General features: G+C 41.7%; 2 protein-coding genes across 2 annotated transcripts in view; one reads left to right on the forward strand and one right to left on the reverse strand.

Annotated features, from left to right (window-relative positions):
• Positions 1 to 8694, forward strand: part of MAF (MAF bZIP transcription factor) — a 184867-nt gene extending 176173 nt beyond the window's left edge. Inside the window, exon 3 of the mRNA XM_088062130.1 lies at positions 8577 to 8694. The gene's annotated coding sequence lies outside the window, so the exon portion shown is untranslated. The remainder of the gene's footprint in view (positions 1 to 8576) is intronic.
• Positions 8695 to 8803: 109 nt separating this feature from the next.
• WWOX (WW domain containing oxidoreductase) overlaps positions 8804 to 20449 on the reverse strand; it is a 477447-nt gene continuing 465801 nt past the window's right edge. Inside the window, exon 9 of the mRNA XM_005528189.2 lies at positions 8804 to 9892. Within this exon, the coding sequence (XP_005528246.1) occupies positions 9704 to 9892 (189 nt within the window). The 3' untranslated portion in view covers positions 8804 to 9703. The remainder of the gene's footprint in view (positions 9893 to 20449) is intronic.

The following is a 20449-nucleotide window of genomic DNA, read 5'->3' on the forward strand; positions in this document are numbered from 1 at the left end:
CCTTAGGGATTCCTGCTGTACCTCAGCCAACCATGGACACTGCCTGATGTGCTCTGGCTCTGCTGAAGGGGGGTTTGCCCTGGAAACTGCCTGCTGTGACCCACAGAAAGGGATGACACACTCAGCTGAGGTGCTCTGAGATTATCCGACAGGGGAATGGACAGGAGTCAGCCTTTACTTGTGCAAATGAAGGTGGGAAATCCAGGATACGTGTGAAGCAGGCAGGAAGGTATAAAGGTGCTGGAAAAGGAATAAAAAGAAGCTGTCCTCTGGTTCATAAGCCATGGTGTGATGATGCATTCACGAGCGTGAAAATGTTGATGAGGGGAAGCAGACTGACCTTTGTGGGCACTGACACGTAGCAAAGTGGCAGCAGAGCAGCCCTGTTTGTTCACCAGCACAAACCAAAGCCACGAGTGCAGAGGCAATGGCAGAGCACGTGGGACTCCCTGCATTGCCTGTATTTACATAAAGAAATTTCACTTCAGTTAAAGCTTCCTTGGGAATACGTGGGAGGTGGGGGGAGCTCTTCAGCGGAGGATGCTGTCTCAGCCTTATATAAATACCTGTAGAATTGCTCAAATAGTTCATTAGTAGCTTATGAGTTTGTGTGCCTGCTTTCCTCACTAGCTCTAATTGCAAGGATGTTGATTCCTACTGCATCCGAGCGAACAGATTCTCTGCTCTATTGCACCATTAAATGAGGTGTTACTGTGTTTGACTCGAGCTGAAAAGGATCCCTTCCCACTTAGTAAAGAGACCAGCTAGGGCTGACCTAGCTGGGGACAGATTGCCTTCCAAATCACAGAGAAGTACTCCTGAATATGAGATGTTAATTGTGGCAGGAATTAAGGATTAAACAGTCATGGCTTCAGGTTACTAGTGGGAACTGAAATCAGGATTACAAAGGAAACTGGGCCATGCCCTCACAATGCTATTACCCCAGTTCTTGAATCTAAAAAACCTTAGAAACTCATCCTCAGTGACCAATAAAAACTAGTCTAAATTGTGCTTACCGAGGCCTGAGGAAAAGAGTCATAATTGTGCAGCCATAGTTTGGACACCTTTCAAGGCAGGAGATAACATCAAGGGCAAAAGAGTGAAATTCAGCCCTGATTCATACCCTCTACAACCTTTATTAGGGCCAGAACTCCAGCAATGGCCACAACTCCATCTCTTGCCCGGGAGAGTCAGACCCCACACCGGAGCCAGCCACTTGCACCAGGAGTCCCTGAGGAGAGAGCAAACACCTTGCAAGAGCATTTCTCTTTGGGCAGAGGCATTTTTGAATGCCCTGTGTGAATTCAGCCTCCAGCCTGGAGGACTCGATCACCTCGATGCCCCACAGCACCTCCTGAGGGGCTCAGAGTGAGGGCAATGACCCCAATTCACATTCCTGGGGGAGATGCTCACACGGGCTAAATGTTGATGATGGCACCAAAGCCTGTTCCTAACCCCACAATACAAAGCCAGGGAGATGAATGTGGGGAAAAGAAAGAAATTCTGTGGATTAAATTTATGACATGGTAACACATACTTAATAACCAATTAAAGCCAAGATTTATTGGGAGCTAAATTACATTTGTATTATAAATAGAACTAGAATATACTGTTACAGAATAAAAGCAAAACATTTTAGCATTTAATATTGTAAAAGACAAAGCAATCTAATGGACCCTAAATGTTAATGGGTGAAAAGATTTACACTTTAATTGCATTTTCAAGTCATCTTATTTTACTGTGCTCTTTTTTCTATGTACATAGAAATCAACAGTGTGCTGCAACATTATACTTAGTAGCAGCAAGACTGACTTAAGGAAACCTATTATTACAGGCAAGATCAGTTTATTATGTATAAATCCTTGCAAACATTTTAATTGAAATGAGCAGTGGACTTTCACTGACCTTGGCTGCATGTGTGTGAGACCTTCATAGCAAATTAAGCTGGTGAAAAGTGTGTGTGAGAAGCCAAGAAGGGAAGGAGTGTTAACACGACAATTTCTATATGTAAAGCCAACAAATAAATTGATACAGGGGTCTGCTTTATGGAAGAAGAAAAAAAAAAAGCCAAAAATCCCCCCAACAACCCTGGCAAATGATGAAACTAGAAATTACATCTGATTTCATTATCAACTAATAATTTGTATTTACTAAAGTATTAACAGCTAAAATCCAAGTTTGGGACAACATCTGAGGATGGCGTTTTAGGACTGCTTTCATGGCATATAGAAATGCTACAAACTTCCCAGAAACTGATTCTTTTGCTGATAAAATTTCCAGTTTGTGTTACTGCTTCAAGATCCATCAGCTGAGTTACAGTTATGGCTGAATCTAACTCATATTACATTTGAAAAAATAAATGTGCACTAAAAGTAATTAAAGCATGTTGGTTCATGAATAATACACCATTTTACTACTATTTGCAGAGTATAATGAGACAAGCTACTAAATTGACAATGAACGCTCTATTATGTGATTGCCAACTGTTTTATAAGATATTGAACAGATTCATTTATTCTATCATCATGTACATTATCAAGCTATTGCTTTTTAATAAATTAATTTCTCCTGTGTCTCCAGAGCCTTGCTTTGAAATCTGGCTGAAGGCACAGACGGAATTAATTCTGCGGTCTGGGTGTGAGTGGCGGTGCCGGGTGCCTCGCCCGGCAGCGGGAGCAGAGCGGATTTCTCCGGGTGGCCACGGCCGAGGGGCTTCATTGTGTCGGCAAGGAATGGCTTTTAATAGCCAGCCGACAGAAAGAGTCGCCCCTGCAGGGCAGGGCTCTCTGACAGCTCTTGTTTATCAGGGGCTCTCCTCGCCAGACATCCCCGGTCCCCTGCCCTTCACCCCCACCCTCCACCCGCCGTAAATTGACCCTTTAATTGCTCGAAAGCCTAAACCTGGTGACACCAGCCCCTGACTGTAAAGCAGCACTTAATCCCTGGCTGGGCGATAGTGTCATTAGGAAAGTAATGTGATTGTGAGGAGGGATCTCCCATCCCGGCTGCGGGCTGCGCTGGAAGCGAGGATTATCCGTGAGCCCCGGGCTGGGATAGCGGAATGTCCGTGCAGCCCTGGATGCTGCCGAGCTACTTGGCTCCGTGTAAACAACTTCTAATTGCGGCTGTTGACAGGACTCACTGTGTGTAACCAACCTTGCTGCAATGCTATTATTTCTGAAGGGAGCCTTTCTCCATATTTTTAACAATAAGTCTGACAGGTGTCATATTAAAAACAGGGCTTAATTCTAATGCAACTATTCCCACCCGCCTCTCCCTTCTCATTTTTGTGCCTCTGTAATGCATGAATTTCTCCTGCTCATAAAGATTAAAGGAACAGCTTTGCTGGAAGGAAAATACTGGTTTGTTTGTAGTTCAGGTACATTGGAGATGGTCTCAGTACGGGCTCCCTTTCTCCTCTCCTCCAGCCACGCCGGCTCAATGCTGGGAGAAAAGAGAGGGAGAGAAATAAAGCTTTCCCTGGAATGAGAGGTAATTCAGGATCCATTGAAGCGAAATTTCAGGTTTCCTTTGAACTGTGACCCTCAGCCACCGTCCGGGCTCTCCGCGGCTGGGCGGCCTGTGATGCACGGCTGACTGCTGTCCACCAGAGACCCAGCCCAGGCCAGCAGCTCACTCACAACTTTACACTGCATTTCAGTCAAAATGCTAAAAAACGCTGCTGTTCAATCACTGCTAACTGTGTGCTCGGCAGACGGCTCCCAGCAGACCCCGTGCTTGTAAAATCCAATACGCCACGTAAAGTAAGGCTTTGTGGAAGTGCAAGGGGTTTAGAGGGGTTTGTTTTTTTGTGATGTTGCTTTTCAGGTGCTGGGACAGCTTCAGCCTCATCCCATCCCACCCAGGCAGCAGCACAAGAGGGCTGCACTCAGAGAGGCGCTCCCCATTTCCATAACCTTCCCCCGTGTGTCCTGCCCTTCCTCTCAGACTGCCTGCAGAAGGCGAAGTCCATTTTAAAGCCATCAGCTCCGTGCTGATGTGATGATCAGTCGGGACCAGGGTGGCTCCCAGGCACTCGCTTCTCTCTCCCCTCCCTTTGCAAAAAGCTGACGCGTTCCACACCCGCCAGCATCGCACGCACTCCTCAGTCCCGGCTAAGAACATTACAAAGCTGCTCAAGCTGCTGCTGTTAAAGGCTAACGCCAGCCCAAGGAAAAGGGTGCCTCCTTTGCCAGGAGGGATCATAGAAACGCAGCGTACAAAGCCCCTAATTTAGCCTCACAGATCTGCAGGCACTGCACCAGACCTGTGTAAGGTTTCCATTTGAACAACACGCACGGCACAGACCAGTCTCAAAGCGTTGTGTAATGCTCAGTTTTTACAGCAGTTCTTTTAGAAGAGTGAAGATAAGCAGTCCAAATAGTCTCACCAGGAATTTGGTGTTCTGGTCTGTACCCCCTTAAGGTTAATGATTTTCTGAGACTCAAAAAACCAGAAAAAAATATTATTTCTTCTTCTCTTTTTTTTTCTTTCCCCCCCTGCATAACTGCCCAGCAAATTGATAAGAGCCCTTTTTAATTAGCTAGTGAAGTTGTATGGGTAATGTTCCATATAAAAGGTCTATAAAACACAGCAGAATTAATAAAATGACTGCTTCTCATTTAATTCAGGTCCTCCAAAGGGATCCATATGTCTTGCTTTAGTCTGTTTGTAGTACTTCTCTCCAGCACCCAGCCATGAATTGATTAAAATCACATTCCTCACTTAAAACTGGAGCCCAGTTGGTAAGAGATACTGGATAGTAATTAAGGTCTGTGCACAGACACATGAACCCCCATAAAAAAAACGGTACCAAAAGGAATCATTGTGCATCGCTTGGATTATATGCAAACACAGCTCATGTTGACAGCTACCTCTGGATGACTCCATCAGTACACACTTTATCTCCAGCTGTCCAAGTAATTTTCCCAGGATTTCGCCCCTCTTTTTCACTCCTCTCCACACAGATGGATTAGAGCAACAAACGGTTTACATGCTGCACATCATTAGCTATCCTCCCTCACTACCCAGCAGATAACAACTGGGCTCTATCATCCGGACATTCATAACACCTTGACACTTTTACAACTATGCTGTTCTCTGCCAGAGCAATCTTCTCTTTTAAAGCATGAAGCTAATTCACAAAACACCCCTTGGAAAGTACACTGCAAACACAACAGGGGTGGGGGAGAGAAGAAAAAGCACAGCCCAGAAAGGGCATCTAGTAAATAACACCGTTAGTAGTATAGGGAAAAAAAACCCAAAAAACAAAAAACAAACTCAAGAGAAAAGCAGTACATTCTTTCTCTCCAAGATACCTATTTTCCCATTTCCTCCATCCCACAGTACAGGGCACCATCAAATAGCCACCCATGTGTCTGCTGCATTTCAGTGCTTCCATCACCGTGTCCCTCAGGCACCTCCCAAACCTGGCATCACCTGTGCAGGTCCCTGTGGCCCTGGCGATGGCTCAGCTGCTGCCCTGGGCTTGCTTTCCACCAAGGACTCTCTTTGCAAAGGGTCCACTTGAAGGCTTCAGTCAGTCCTGTGTTTCCTACTCGGTATTACTATCGGATATTCTAGCTTTCCTAAGCTGCCTCCAGTCTCAGGAAATCTAAGATTCGTTAATAAAACAACATTTTCCCTGTGTAGGCTGGGACCCTGCTTCAGAGCCCACTCACTTAAGACATGGGCTTATATTTAGAATAAAATACAAACCCATATCAGCCACTCTGAGGAAGGAAATACACTTTAGCATTTTCCAAGCTTCTCAGCATGCCCCCTGCCGCCCCAACCATACATTTTAATGTATAGTACACGCTTGTTTAAAACAGAAATACATAAGGAGAAAGAGTAATTACCGTAGCTTAAATTCAGCCCGATAAGAAGGGCTTGCACGGTCTGAGCAGCTGTTCCACTGCCATTCAGATTATGAAAATATAATCCTAGAGAACCTTGTCAAGATAAATACAGAGCATGAAATGTATAGGCAATTTTTCCCCAGCCACATATAATGATCAATTCCAAAGCCACAAGTGATACCAAAGGACAAAATAAGATCTGTCTAGACTTTCTCACTTACAAGATATTGATCATTCCAATGGTAAACTGGTTAGTATAAGTGTGTTTGGCTTGAAAGGTCATGAGCTTAACACCTGACAAGGAGTTATTCAACCTTGATATAAGCCAAATTATTGCAGTGTTGCTGGAAAGACTTCTCTAATGAAAAGCCCTACCTGGTCTGAGAATATCTGGGATTTGTCTCCCAGATGCCAAAAGAAAAGGCAGGAAGGAAAAATAAAAGAAGTCAAGATCTGGCATGGGTTTCTGCTGGTTCACCTGTACCTGATTTAGCAAGAAGAGGTCCCAGCAGTCAGTGACTGTCTGGGCAGAACAAGGGACAGCAGTGGAAGTGACACTGATTGAAAAGGCACCTCCATTCCCCTAAAAGCTTCTGGCCCCTCAATCCCGGCAAGGGAGTTTGCTCTCTCACCTACACGCACCTGAAGATACAGGGCACCAATAGAGGGTCAAAAATTCACCATTCAAATGGGAAATGTTGACTTTGGAAGGAAGGCAGGGAGGAAAGGGTCGGACAACGCCCTTGCAGCGTGTGGGTGGGAAATGCTTGGCTGCCAGCACCTCCCCAAAGCCCTGTGGGGCCTGAGCCCTGCATCACACACAGCCCTAACCCAGCCTCCTCCTTCTCCATAACTAGCAAGTGCTTATTAGGACTATTAGGAGCTTGATGTGAATTTGCTGGATCTTTTCCAAGAACTATAAATACCCGATCTATTTTGCTTTATTCAGTTCTTTTTGTTTTGCTGATATGATACTAGTTAAGGTTAATGGGGTTTGCTTTAATATTAGACACAGGATCACTTAACTACCTTTAATGAACACTGGAGTCAATGCATTGTGGAGTAATTCACACAGACATTGCCTCAGGTAAATCAACTGGAAAAATGTAAGCCAGTCAAATAAATAAATCTGACTGGCTGTAAATGTGCCAAATTTTACACCAAAATATATTTGAAAGCAAATGACTTAGGCACATCTAGGATATTAAAATGGAGGGGTTGAAGTCTGTTTCTTTTCAATTGCTTTTCCTTTTTTAATGTTCCCTGCACATCCCTCCTCTGCTGAAACCAAACTGAGATTGCAAGAAAAATTATTTTCACAAGTGTTTCTAATAGAAGTGAGGGCTCTACAGCTTGATCTCTTGTTTTTTCATTTGAAAAAAGCTTTTTTTTTATACTGGCTATCTCAACACAGGAGAGTGAGAGACAAAGAGGAGAACAGGGGGTGGAAGAAGGAAAATGGAGAGAGAAAAAACTGATGGAGAGGAAAAAAGAGAAATGGAGAATGACTGAGTGAAATAAAAAGCAAGAAAGAAGGAAACAGGGAGCAAGTAATTTTATCTGCAATGGAGAAAATTATGACAGTGGAATTCTAGACAGGGCAGCACACTGGTGTCAATAAATAATAACCAGAAATGAGAACCAAAGGAACCCAAACAACTCAGCAAAGTTAGGGATTGGCTTACCTCATACTCGTGCAAAACCAAAACCATGCTAACATTAAAAGTGCTCTTTCCTTGTAACACTGAAATAGAGAGTGGGATACTGAGGAAAAACACAGATATTCTTTGAAGGAAGGCAGGCAATATCCCTAAGTACTGAATTCTCAGAGAAGCGAACAATATTTCAGCAATAAGGAATGACAGGGGGTTCATTATAGGTTATTAATGTTTGCCTAAATGGAGCAGAAGGCCCAGGCCTTCAGGGGAGTGCAGAGCTCCCGGCATCACTTAATTAGTGCCTCTTCTGAACCCAGCAATGCCAGGCTCCAGCGCAAAGCTCTGCGTCGTACACTGCCTGTGTCAGACCAGAGCAACTGTGTCTGGCTGTGAAAGGGAAAAATAATGCATGTGTGAGGGCTGTTGCACAGGTGACAGGAATTAATTCCTTCCCAGTTAAACTCCAGACAATACAAGGAATTTGGCTGTAACCATCGCCTCAACTTGCAAAGCCTTCAACCCAGGCCATGAATTTTCAGACAATGCACTACACCAGCATCTGGTCTGTGTAGCACAGACTGGAGAAAACTTCTAGGAGACAAGGACTTTTGACTCTGCAAAAGGCTGAAAAGAGATGTTATTCTTTTGTGCCTCTTATTTCTGTATTCCACCACGTTTCAATGCAGGATGTGCTGCCCTTGGGGAGGGGGTGCAGAGTTGAGGAAGATGAGTGGACAGGATTTGCTGTCTCCTGAAGCTGCTGCTACAGAAGTGGCACAGCAGGGGTAAAAAAAGGCCATGTATTCTTTACTCCTGCTTTAGGAAACACTGTGGTATCAGGTAAGGAAGCAGACAAGGAAGGAGCAGCTGGGGATGCACTTGGGTAGAAGCCTTGACTTTAACTCCTGTTCAACAACTAATCCAATGTAGTACGATTGCAGACAAGAAAAATCATGGAAGGCAGACTGTTAACAATAACTGTTAAATAATAAGGGGTTCAAATAAACTTCTATTAACAATGTGTCCTTCTATTTATTTGTTTATATTCCATCTACAGAAAATGTGATGCTGGACTGAGGATGGCTTAGAACAACCTTCTGGCATGAAGACAGCTACAAAGCACAAAATACAAAAAATGAACTCAGAAAGAAACAAGAAAAAAACAGCGTTTTCTTGGCATCAACAAGAAGCTCTTTATTTTTCCTCAAGTTTTCTTTTCTAAAAAAAAAAATGGAACTAAGACATTTGCAGAAATGAGACAAACTTTCTCTTCAGGTGACAATATTCAAGCAAGCATGTTGTTTTATTGAATTTAAATGGAAAGAAATGACAGATTTGGAATGGGATACAGTATCAGGAGAAACTGAGAAACTGTGAACTTTCAAGGAAAAAAAACTCCTTAAAACTGTGAACTGAAAAATGGATGGAAATACCATTTAAACCCCTGATTACACTCTGTGTGTTCTTAAGGAGACATCATCATCTTTGCTAATTCAACAGTACTTAGGGAATAGTCTACAACATATCTTTTATTGTAAACTTGTAAGAAAAACAAAAACCAAAAAACAACAGAAATATTTAATTAGCTGTGACTTTACCATTACTGTTCAGATGTCTTCCTGCACCTTCTTTTTCTAGACAGTGCAGATCTATTTGCAGCCAACAGTCAAGGGCAGAAAAGATTTCTTTCCTCAATAATCTTTTGATTTGCCACACCCAATAAAATCCTTGTAGGGAAAAAGAATCAACACATCTACCATCTCCCAATCAATACCTAAAGCCTAACAGACAGTAATTATCAAAATAAGGAGGAAATCCCATATTGGGCTATGTACCTACCCATTAATCAAGACAACAGAAATTATCTGCAGAATTGCTTTTCTAAAATAAAAAGATGCCTCCTTGGGTTACACTTTGAACAGGCTATAATCAAAAGAAAGAGAACTGAGACTAACTAAGCCCCAGGAAGCCGCATTGTCCCTTTAACCCGCAGTATTCCCCACCTCCCATTAGTACTTAACATTTTTCACTATGTTGTGACTGCTATTATTTCATTTAACACTGGTTAATCTGTATCTGAGGTACATGGAAACCCTCTAGATGATAAGATTGGACAGGTTCCAGCGTTGGCAGTTTCCGAGCGTGCACACACTCGTGTGTTTTGATCCTTCCAGGAGCTCCCTGCTATTTGGCCTGGCTGCCAACTCGTTCTTGGATCAGCCTCTCGCTCAGCTCCCAGAGGGCAGTGGCTGTGGCATCTCCCTGTGCCTGCTGCGAGGGCAGGCAGCGGCAGCAGTTGTTGAAGTACATCCCGCCCAGGCCCTCCAGCTCCAGCGCCGTGGCGCAGTACACGGTCGTGGCAGCTCCTTGTTGCTGCAATTTAAGAAAAAAAAAGGAAAAAAAAAGAAAAAAAAAAATTAAGAGAGAGGAAATAAGCAAAGCTATATAAATGCATAGAGAGATATTTTGTCATTTATTATTATCGTTTTTCAGCCACAGCCCTTTGAAGCTGTGTCTCGTGCAAGCGCTGCTGGAAGCAGTGTGGCTGGCAGGGTAACCTGCCTGGTGACAAGGCTGCAGCCCTGCTGAAGACACTGCCTCTTGGACATTTATTTACAAACCATTTAAACGAGGACTTTTTTCTTTTCCTTCCCTCTAAGAGCAAAAGAAAATGAAAAAAGAATCCTGATCCTCAGGTGTTTTGCCCCTTTTTGGTGAACACCTGGGTTGGTGGCAGAAACTGGCCAGGTGCTGCTTGACACCAGAACAGTTGAGCCAGGTTTAAAAGCAGCCCCTCAAAATGTCCCTTTGCATCACAGAAATCATTGACCATATGCCCAGGCACCCTGACCCACAACACAGCCTGATAGATGGATTTGGTTTGTTTGGGTTTTTTAAACCTCTTGAGCAAAATTAACCTGGGCACTCCAATTAAGACCTATCATGTAAAGTGCAGTCGGGATTGGTGCCAAAGCTGCCCATGGATCTTGGATCAACAGCCTCACCATGGCAGTCGTCACTGCTGCAGGCAGACAGGGCTGCCTCTGCAGAGACACGAGGCTTTCCAGAGGAGTTTTGTTCTGTAACAATCATTTCTCATGCCTTATAATGCTTTCAGAAATGGACTGGATAGATCAGAGGTTTTTGTGGCTCAGAAGGGATTTTTTAATTTTTCTTGCTTTCTCTTTTTCATTTCCCTTTCCCTTTTCTCCCCTCTTTTTTTTTTTTTTTTTTTTTTTTTTTGTAAATTTAAATACCAAATGAACTTATGTTCAAACAGGAAAAATGGGTTTCTCTGAATCGTCCCAACAGAAACCTGCAAGTGGAGGCCACAGGGCTGGGGCAAGAAAGAACCCTGGCATGGGCAACGGGCTATTCCCTGGCACAGAGTAAAAGCACAGTGCCAGAACAGCTGGGAAGAGGGCAAGAAGCTATTTTGCTTTGTAAACTATAATTAAAAATAATAGGTGAGAGCGCATTAGCAAAACACAACACTAATTTAAAACCGATAGAGTTTATCTGGCATCTTATGATTATTTATGTACATCTTAGTCCTTTCTGTGGTAACTAATTACGAGCTGATAGGAATCAGAATAAAGAGGCTGCCAAGTGCAATTGAAAAAGTAAATGAAGAGAAATTAGTTGTTGCCGCATTAAGATAATTTAATGGGAAAAGAGAATAGGCTTCAATCTCTTGTGATTTTCCTCTACTCCTTTTTTTTGGCTTTTCATTGTCACAACCAAGGAAACTCAGGGCGCTGCTTGGGGGGGTCAACCTGCAGAAGACTTCTACTTTGCATTCTCATCCTTCAAGGACATGAAGCAGTTTAAAAAGCCCCAGTTCTCCTTATTTGAGGCATCTCAACTTTGTAGCAGCAAAGAAGTGCATATTTGTTTGCAAGACATGCATTTTCCTCAGCAGATGGGATTAGACTGATAATGATGACTCCACAGCTTAGAAAGGATGTCCCATCACAAGGTAAACCAAAACTGTCTGTATTAAGTATTGTGAAAGGCATATATTTATCAACAGACCAAAATATTTTTAAAGTTAGTGTAATACATAGTAATCCTCTTATTAAACCAGTATCTTTTTTAAAAAAAGAGAAAGTATCTTAAAGGTGGTAGCAGAAATGGAAGAGAGTTCTACTAAAAATAATATTAATAGAGAACAATAAAATTTCTATGCTCATTTCAACTATCCTATGAAGCTCCACGGTACAGGTATGATCACTGTATTCAGCTCTTTAAAATGTCTCAAAGCCCCTAAAGAGTATTATTGGTTTTTTGCAAGCAATTCAACTGGACTTCCATTAGAAAGGTAAAATTAAACTGAATTGCTCAATGCAGAGCAAGAGCCCTCAAGCTATTGCTGAAAAGCATCCATTGTCCAGCCAAGCTAAACTCAGGCTATCTCTAACAGAATTCAGCTAATTCATAAAATGGAAGTTTATCAGAGCCAGTTTAAAATCCAACCCAAACAATAATTTATCTTTTCAAATGAGTTAAATTTGACGATGTTTAAACAAAATTCTCGGCAGGCAGAAAAACGTCCCAGAGCACAACAGCAGTGCTTTATTCCTTGAGCATTGACACAAACTAGACTCCAGAAGAAGAGAATAGTTTTCCCTGTGTGAGCATAGGATATTTACTTTAAGCGATAAAAGATTATGTGGCTGGAAGCCCAAAGCACTTTATCTTGCGACGCCTCCAGTGTTTTGCTGAGAACTGGATGTAAGCAACGTGCCATTTGCTTTTTGGCTGTGTGTATCCTTACTTCTTTCTAAATGTTTCAATCATGTTGGCTGTTTTGGAAGAAGAAAATTCAATGGTTCTATCATTGAAAGAAAAGTACCTTTCTTATTACTTAAGAGAAATGCAGTCGTATGTATCCCTTCGTTGACAGAGGGTAAAGCTTTATTATCTCACAATCATGGAAAACATGAACTCATCAAGCCTAGGAGAATGCTTCAGACAGCAAAACTAGGTAACAGAAAGTAAATCCCAGATTCTCAGAGCCATTAAAGAACCTAATTTTCTTTGTAAGCTGGTTGCATTCAGACACCTGAGGATCTGCCTAAGTGACTTGTCCGAGGACAGAGAGGAGTGAGCATCAGAGTCACAGGAATCAAATCCCGTTTTGGGTTGGGAGGGGCATCAAGAGGTCTCCAGCCCAACCTCCTGCCCAAAGTGGGATACCATGATAACTGCAAGGTCCCCAAGGCATAAATCCTTCCTTTGCATCTACGATCCCACAAACCTCTGTGAAGAGCCAGAGTGGCAGATAAGTGCAAACTGCCTGCACTTCTAGCCAGAAACTGCTCTGTTTCTCAGCAAATATTGTTTATCCCTTATGAACACAGTCCTTTGAATGACATCTTTATATGCTGGGCCTTATGACAGCTCAGTAACAAGTTTTAATTTTTTGCTCATCAGCTTTCCTGTTCACATATCATCAGCATACAACAGCAGAGGATGTTAGGGAATCTAATTAGTAAACAATTCCATACTGCTGATACAAGATGAAACATTCTTAAACCAATAAAAAGAGCACTTTAATCACTGTTGAATGACTTTCAATGCCAAGCGGTTTGTGCCATGTCAGAACATAATTTGAAGAAGATTAGAGTACTATATAAAAGAATTAATGTTAACAACTTCGTTAAAAAATGTCTTAAACAATGAGCTTGTCAGTTGTCACAGACTCTCCCTGATCCATTGTGATTAAGCCTCCCCCCCAACAATTTCAGCTGATAAACAATGCTAAAAGCATCAGGCAACCTAAACATTTTTTTCCATAGGTCCATCAGTTGTACAGGGTGCTAATCACCAGAGCTGGGGTCAGCCTTCTTTAACCTGCAACAAAGGCAGTGGGTTGCAATCATGAATACACAGGATAAGGAATTTGTGAGAAGCCCAACTGAATCTTTAATCATGCCTCAATGCCATTTCCGATCCAGTCAAACATTTGAAAGCTGCTGGGCAAGCACCACGCTATCAATCTTTCCAGTGCACACAAAATTACCCGGGAATCTTGTTTTGGATTAAGTTGAAGAGTGTCTTAGTAATAAGGGTTCATCATTCTCTTCCGCAAATCATTTGTCAGTTTTGTAATACAATCTTCCTCTGCAGCAGGGTGGGATTTATACAGCAGTTGCTGTTTATTTATAGTTGAGGCTCAAAGATCTAAATTATCCATCCTTCTAAAATCCTTTGTTGAGCTGAAAATACTAAGTAGCTATTGGTTCATAGGCATTTATTTCATAACTGCTAGCAGTCCATTTGTAACTGATGGCACTGAATGCAAATTAATATTGAATATCTTAACAGTAAAATAAAAGGGGTTCTTGAGATACAGTACATGGTAAAACCCTCATTAATATATATAATGCATCTGTTAGTATTCTGAGATACCATTTATGTTCCTGATAAGAACACATATTACACAGTTAATGTTTAGTTTTTAGATTTGTCTACCTTCAAATGCATGTTTATTTTCTAAAATTAGACTTTTGTTCTGAAGCAAGTTTACATTCCAAGCATATAAATAATAGAAACAAAGGCATAACTTATCTGTATATTTATCAACTATGAATGAATAGGATCCATTCTAAACTCTGTTAAGAGACAAGCACTCAACATTGTCTGCCAGGGAGATGGGATCAGCTTATTTTCTTATGAAAAATTAAGGATAAAGGCCAGTTATCTTGGTAGCCTGAGGTTAAGTTCAGCACAGAGCATTGTAAAAGATGGCCAGTGGAAAGAGGTGAATTCAAAATGACATGAGAGGAGAGTCTTTGTGACAAGGGCCAGATTCACAGCAAGCAGCTCAAGTGAATGAAAAGGCAAGTCCTTAAAACTCTTCAGGCTGTTCCTGTTATTCATATCAGGACTATTAGACAAAGCCAACACATCCCTAAGAGTAAAATGCCAGAAATATCAGACAGACCCACACAAAGGCACTGTGAGCATACCATTTACAGCCACAAAACTCATTACACAGCAGTGTCAGGTAGAATCACAGAGTCATTAAGGTTGGGGAAGATCACTGAGTCCAACCACTGACCTAACCTAACAACCAAGGTAGTGTTATCATATTCCAGATATGAAACTGATGGGGTGTCCCATACTTGATCTGTGCCTCTGATAAGCACCCTGAAGAGTTCATTCTGTTAGAGGGAAAAACTCTCACCAGCTGGCTTCAGCAGTGGCCATCTTCCTGATTTGATGTAAAATATAAAATCTCCTTGGAATAACAAAGAAAATGATACAGAATCTGTTTCCACAATGATCTGTTCCATATTACCCAAACCAAACCCTGAAGTGGCAGCTGCAGTTTTATATTCCTCTAGCCTCACCTCCACCTGGTGGGAATTAGAACAGGTTTGCTGCCTTCTCAGGGGCTCCACAAATTGGAGCAGTGGCTGAGGATCTGCTCCATTGCTTGTTGTGACCCTGATGCTGATGCTCGGGGTGGGCACAGTGGGGTTTGTGTTGCCTGGGGGCAGCTGGAAGAAAACTGCCCTCAGAATTTATTTGTCTCCTTCTGATATTGCTACACCCTCCCAGCTGGGACTGTGGTGCAGAGCTTTCTCAAACTACACTTATTCCTTATTCTTATCAAGCCCAAGTCCTTGTGAACAATGAGGAGCACAATGACTTCTGAAAAACACCAGCACATCTAAAATCCTCACACCCTCATTCAATCCCCAGGATTCCTCAGTGTCTGAAGTGTTTTTAGGAGCAATCTTAAGAGCTGTTTGGTGATATCACCCATGGCTGAGGCCAGTTGTAGCTGAGGGAGCCACTTCTCAATGACAAGTATTACTCTGCTTCTTTTCCTACTGGGAGAGCTCAGAGCTTTGGGGAATAGTTGATTTTCCAGCATCGTAGTGAACAAGTTTTAGTCTCGCTTGTGAGATGACAGGAGAACTGTTCAGTTCCTGCTGCAGTCCTCTTACTCAGAGAATCCCAGATGCACAGTTATCTTATGAATAACACTCAGAATATGTAGGTATTAATGTCCTGTAAGAAAACAGGATTCCTTGATTGCTTTTTCAGCAAGGAAATATGAAATTGAGACCTGCCTTTGCTATTTTGGGAGAGCGTGAAACTGAAATCATATCTGCAGCTAAAAAAGTCAAACTTTGGAGCTGCCAAATATGATCTAAACTCCAAATTGAGCTCAGTTGACTTCAGGTCCTATTTCTACCCAAGTGCCAGCAGGAGAACATGACCTGAACTAACACTGTATTTACAGTCTTTTCAAAGCTCTCATCGAGCCACATCTAAACCAGAGGTTCTCAACCACCTCCCCTTCCCCCATCACCACAATTAAACCAGCAAAGCATCTCTTAGAAGATAATACAACGGATAAACCAAAATCTATAAGGTCTGCTTTTTTCCCTCTGATGTATTCCTTTTTCAACTAATTCCCAACTACAAAGACTCAAAACTCCATCAGTTTCTCTACTTGCAAAGCATAGTTGGTTTCAAGCTGTAACTTTTCTTAGTGTCATTAAGACCCTTACACATTTACAGTATTCTTTACATACATTATAGGAGATAAGTGTGCTATGTTCTTTGAGTAAGGAAACTGCAGTAGCTCACGAAAGAGGATTTGTTTTCAACTGCTGAGGCATTAAGACCTAGTGATTATTTCAACTATTCAGTATATGCAGCTATATTTAACTTACATTCTGGGTTTTTAACTTTGCAAAAGAAATCGTGTCCATTGTAATAAATGTATTTTGATAATGCACCATGTTGTTTGTGTTATGCAACCCCCTGTATGTTCTCAATTACAGCAATGATAGCACTTGAAAATTTCCAACCTCCAACATCCGGTATCAAACAGATTTTCTGCAAGCATTCCACAGGAGAAAAAAAATACAATACAGAACATCAAATCAGGAGAACTGGGTTGTTTTCCTCTTTTTGACTTTTCCTTCCCTAGTGAGCCTGGACAAGTCACTTCAGCTCCATGTACCTCACTTTTCCCAGGTATGAAATGGGGAGAGTACTTTTATTTACCCACCTCACAGGGGTGTTGTGAGGAGTCATTCAGATTTATGGAGTGCTTTCACACTTACTTTGGAAAAGCACTGTGTAAGTATAAAGTGTTATATTATAAACCATTATTAAAATGTGTAGAAGATGTAGAACAAGGTTGGCAAAGTAGCTGACAGAAATGTAATTATCTTTTAAAATCATGCTTATTTTTCTTTCTATTGTATAAACTGAATTCTTTAACCTGTGAAGCTGTCTGCTACTCCGGGTCCTGTTCCAGTGTCTTCCCTCTCTCATCCAGTTTTTTTGCCCAGCTCACAGAGAACTTGGTAAAACACTTACTAGCCAAAACAATAGTGAGTTATTAAAAAACTCACTCAATTAAAAAATTGGATGCTTTAGAGGGAAACAGCCATGAAAGGGTGACCCATGCATTCATCTCTCCCACCCTTGGCATATGCTAGGCAGAGCCACCATGGCATACCAGGGGTGGGATTCAGTTGCCTAACATGGATCTTGAGACAACTGAGCTGCCTCAAGATATCCCACGTGCTCCACAGCTGTCTTTCAGAAGGGCACATATTTCCCATAGGTCTGGTATTGTATCTGCCAGCCCCTCACAGATATCTCAGCTAAAACCACACAATGGTTAAGACAACACCAGACTGTGCAACTTAAATGCTTTTGCCACAGCACCTGGAAGGGAGCTGGTTCCCACAGGTAGCACCATGTTTCTTTCTTTTCCAGAATCTTATTAAAGTCCATAATCAGCTTCTGAAAAATGTTTCAAGGCTGACAGAGAGCTACCTTAAGCTTAAAAACTCTAATGAAGCCTGTGGCTTTACCTTGCTCCACCAGCATTTCAGGGCAGGAGCAGCAGCACTCCTCACAGGCCTCTTTATCAACACCACATTTCCAGGCACATCAGTGCTGCAATTCCTTCTCCTGCTCACTGAACCCCAGTTCACACCTGATTTACACTTTTAAGACATCATTGCTCCACTGAAATGGCAGTTTTGAACACTGCATGCAAATGTCTACAGTCTTTTCTTACAGGCTGGTATGGAGCAGTGGAGCAATGCAGCATTCTTCTGCTCATTTCTAGATTTGGGAAAAAATCTAGAGGATTTTTCCCAAAGAGGAAAATGATGGATTTTCATTTCAGAGAGGAACAGGGTAAGGGTGAGATCAGGTTGAAGAAATGATGCTGCAGTCCATTGCTTGCCCTGTGTGCCAGCACTGGCCAGTGCTGTGAGCAGCAAAGAGCTTGGGCAGTCCCTGGGCACCTCAGCACTGCTGGGGGCTGCTCACACCTGAGCATCCTGCTCACCTCCTGTGATGCACATCTATCCAAACACAACCACAAATACAAATTCTACCACAGCTTGCTGGCCACAGTCAAACTGGAAATCCTGTGGAGGACTGGAAATCCTCCTGAGACACATGATTTGCCAGCAAAAGGTAGATTCTTTTGGGCATGGGCAATTTAAAGAATTGAGAAAACATGTTGTTGACACTGAACATATCCTGCCAAAAAAGAGATTAGATACACTGCTGCAACTAAATCATCAGAACTGGTCAGGCTGGTGCAAACACAGATGAGAGTTCACTGAAATCACTTCTGTTATTAACTTAACTGAAATGTTTTATGGTTTTGCTGTACTTTAATTATATATATATACTTTATATAAATTTATGTATACATACAGGACTGTATATGCTGTATATATTTATATAGCTTTTTAATACTATTACTAGTCCAAATTTAGACTTTTTCATATGCATTATTGCAAAGAATATCATCACAATGCTAACATCTGTCTTCTTCCTTCATTGCACAGATAATTTTCTAGACTGAATTTTATTTCAGACACGAGTGGGAAAAAAAAGCCACACAACACACTGCTTTTTAAGGAAGTGACCTTTTGGGACAGATATTTGTTTGGGTTTTAAAGATAAAGACTGTTTTTCATCTGTTAATACACACAGTTCAATAAGACAGTGCATTGAAAAACCACAGGGTGTTATGATGGGGAAGTATCATGGTAAGAAAGTAACTACCAACTCTGTCTTCCAGAAACTAATTAAAGGAATGTATTTTGCAATAATACAGATCTAGCAAACAGGCCTCTAAAGTCTAGGCTTAGAGCTGTAAGCCAGGCACTCCTGTATTATGTATGTGTGATTTTCATAGATAGGCTGCTGTAAAATGTGCCCTGTTAGTGCATCTTTCAGGCTCAGAGACACTGGTCTTGTTAATATTTCATTTAGTACATACTGTAGAGTCTCATTTATATTACTTCTATAATTAATGGTGATAGCTTAGGCACTGCCTTTACAAGGAGAGATCCCTGTATGTTGGTCGATGGATAATGAGAAACAATAGATATTTCATTCACCAGCAGCTTGTTGCTAGTTAGTAGGAAATTATTGTGTGTACTGTTGCTTTAATTGCCAGGGTAAATAATGCCGCCGCTGTGTTAGTGAACATTTTAAAGCACTTGATGCAAATAGACTAGAAACAAAACACAAAAAAATTACCTTTATTATGCTATACCTTAGCATAGGGAGTTTAAAAGGTATGTCTTAAAACATTTGCGTTCTATCATGCAAATATATCTTAATATGCATGTGCTGACTATTCAACTACTGTATTTTAGTAAATACAATTATGCTGCCTTTCTCTTCTCCTATGTAGACTGTAAATAACTGTAGATCTTTCTCTTGTTTTCCCATGTAAATATATGTAAATATTAACAAGCTATGCATGCTGATATTCTAGGCAATTTCAGGTACTTTTATAATCTGAAGGCATGTACTTGAACTGGTTTGTTAAAAAAAGAAACAAAACAATCAACTCTCTCAAATCCTTTAAAGCTCATTAGAAATTAAAGATTTCTTACTAGACTGGTTCCTTCACTCTCAGTTGTTTTTTTGTTTATTTTTCCCTCTGCTTTGCCAGCGCTGTCTCCCAAGACCCGCCACCAAGGATGCATATTCCAAGGCTGTTGTCTCCAAAGCGTGGGGTCCCATCTCAGGATTTGATTCACTCCCCGCCCCAGGATAGGCACCTTTTAGTTTCAACACCACCCCCAGCTGTAAATCTCAGCAGAGCCCCAGAGAGGGGATGTCCATGCCCTTCTCTCTGACCTCTCCCTCTGCTTAATGATCACAGAGTCACAGAACCGTAGAACAGCTTGTTTTGGGGGACCTTAAAGATCCTCTAGTTCCAGCCATGGGCAGGGACATGTTCCACTGGGCCAGTTTTGATGTTTTCTATTCCATTTTCTCAGTCCATAATCCGTCAAGCCTGGATTTAATGCCACAGGTTCCGGGGCTGGGTTTGAGGGCAGATGCAGCCACAGTCAAGAGCAGTCCCCGTGTCTGGCTGTGCTGCAGTCCTGCTGCTCACTCAGACGTGCTCCTCTGTTTCAACACACTCTTTATGTTTCTTTTCCAGCATGCTTATGACTTTGACAGACTGTGAAAATAATTTGATAAATAGCTTGATAAATTTCTCCATCTCCTCCCTTCCGTGCTGTAACACTGTTTGTGGAAGCCTTTCAACTGAAGGAGTGTGAACAAAAAAGAAATTACCTAAAGCTTCTAAATCAAGTCACCTCCTGCATACAGATTTGGAGACAAGGTTTCAATTTAGCTCTCTTCTTCCTTCTTTTTTTTTTTGTTCATACAGTAAATGAAGATTACTCTCAGGAAAAAGGTAGGAAGTAAAAAAAGATGCATTTATCCCCCAGTGCAGTAGAGGGAAGAAAAAAAAACAACCCTCTCCATTATCTATGAAAACTAAATGCAATGACAACTTTTTAATTGAAAGAAAACAGCTTTCATGTCTGAAGATGTTTTTTTCCAGAGTAGGCATATGAGAATAAACACATTAATTGACAGGATCCTCATGACTTT

Source organism: Pseudopodoces humilis, chromosome 14, assembly GCF_049639895.1.
Source record: "Pseudopodoces humilis isolate 2021_Gansu_Grassland_sample_001 chromosome 14, ASM4963989v1, whole genome shotgun sequence".
In the NCBI taxonomy this organism is placed as follows: domain Eukaryota; kingdom Metazoa; phylum Chordata; class Aves; order Passeriformes; family Paridae; genus Pseudopodoces; species Pseudopodoces humilis.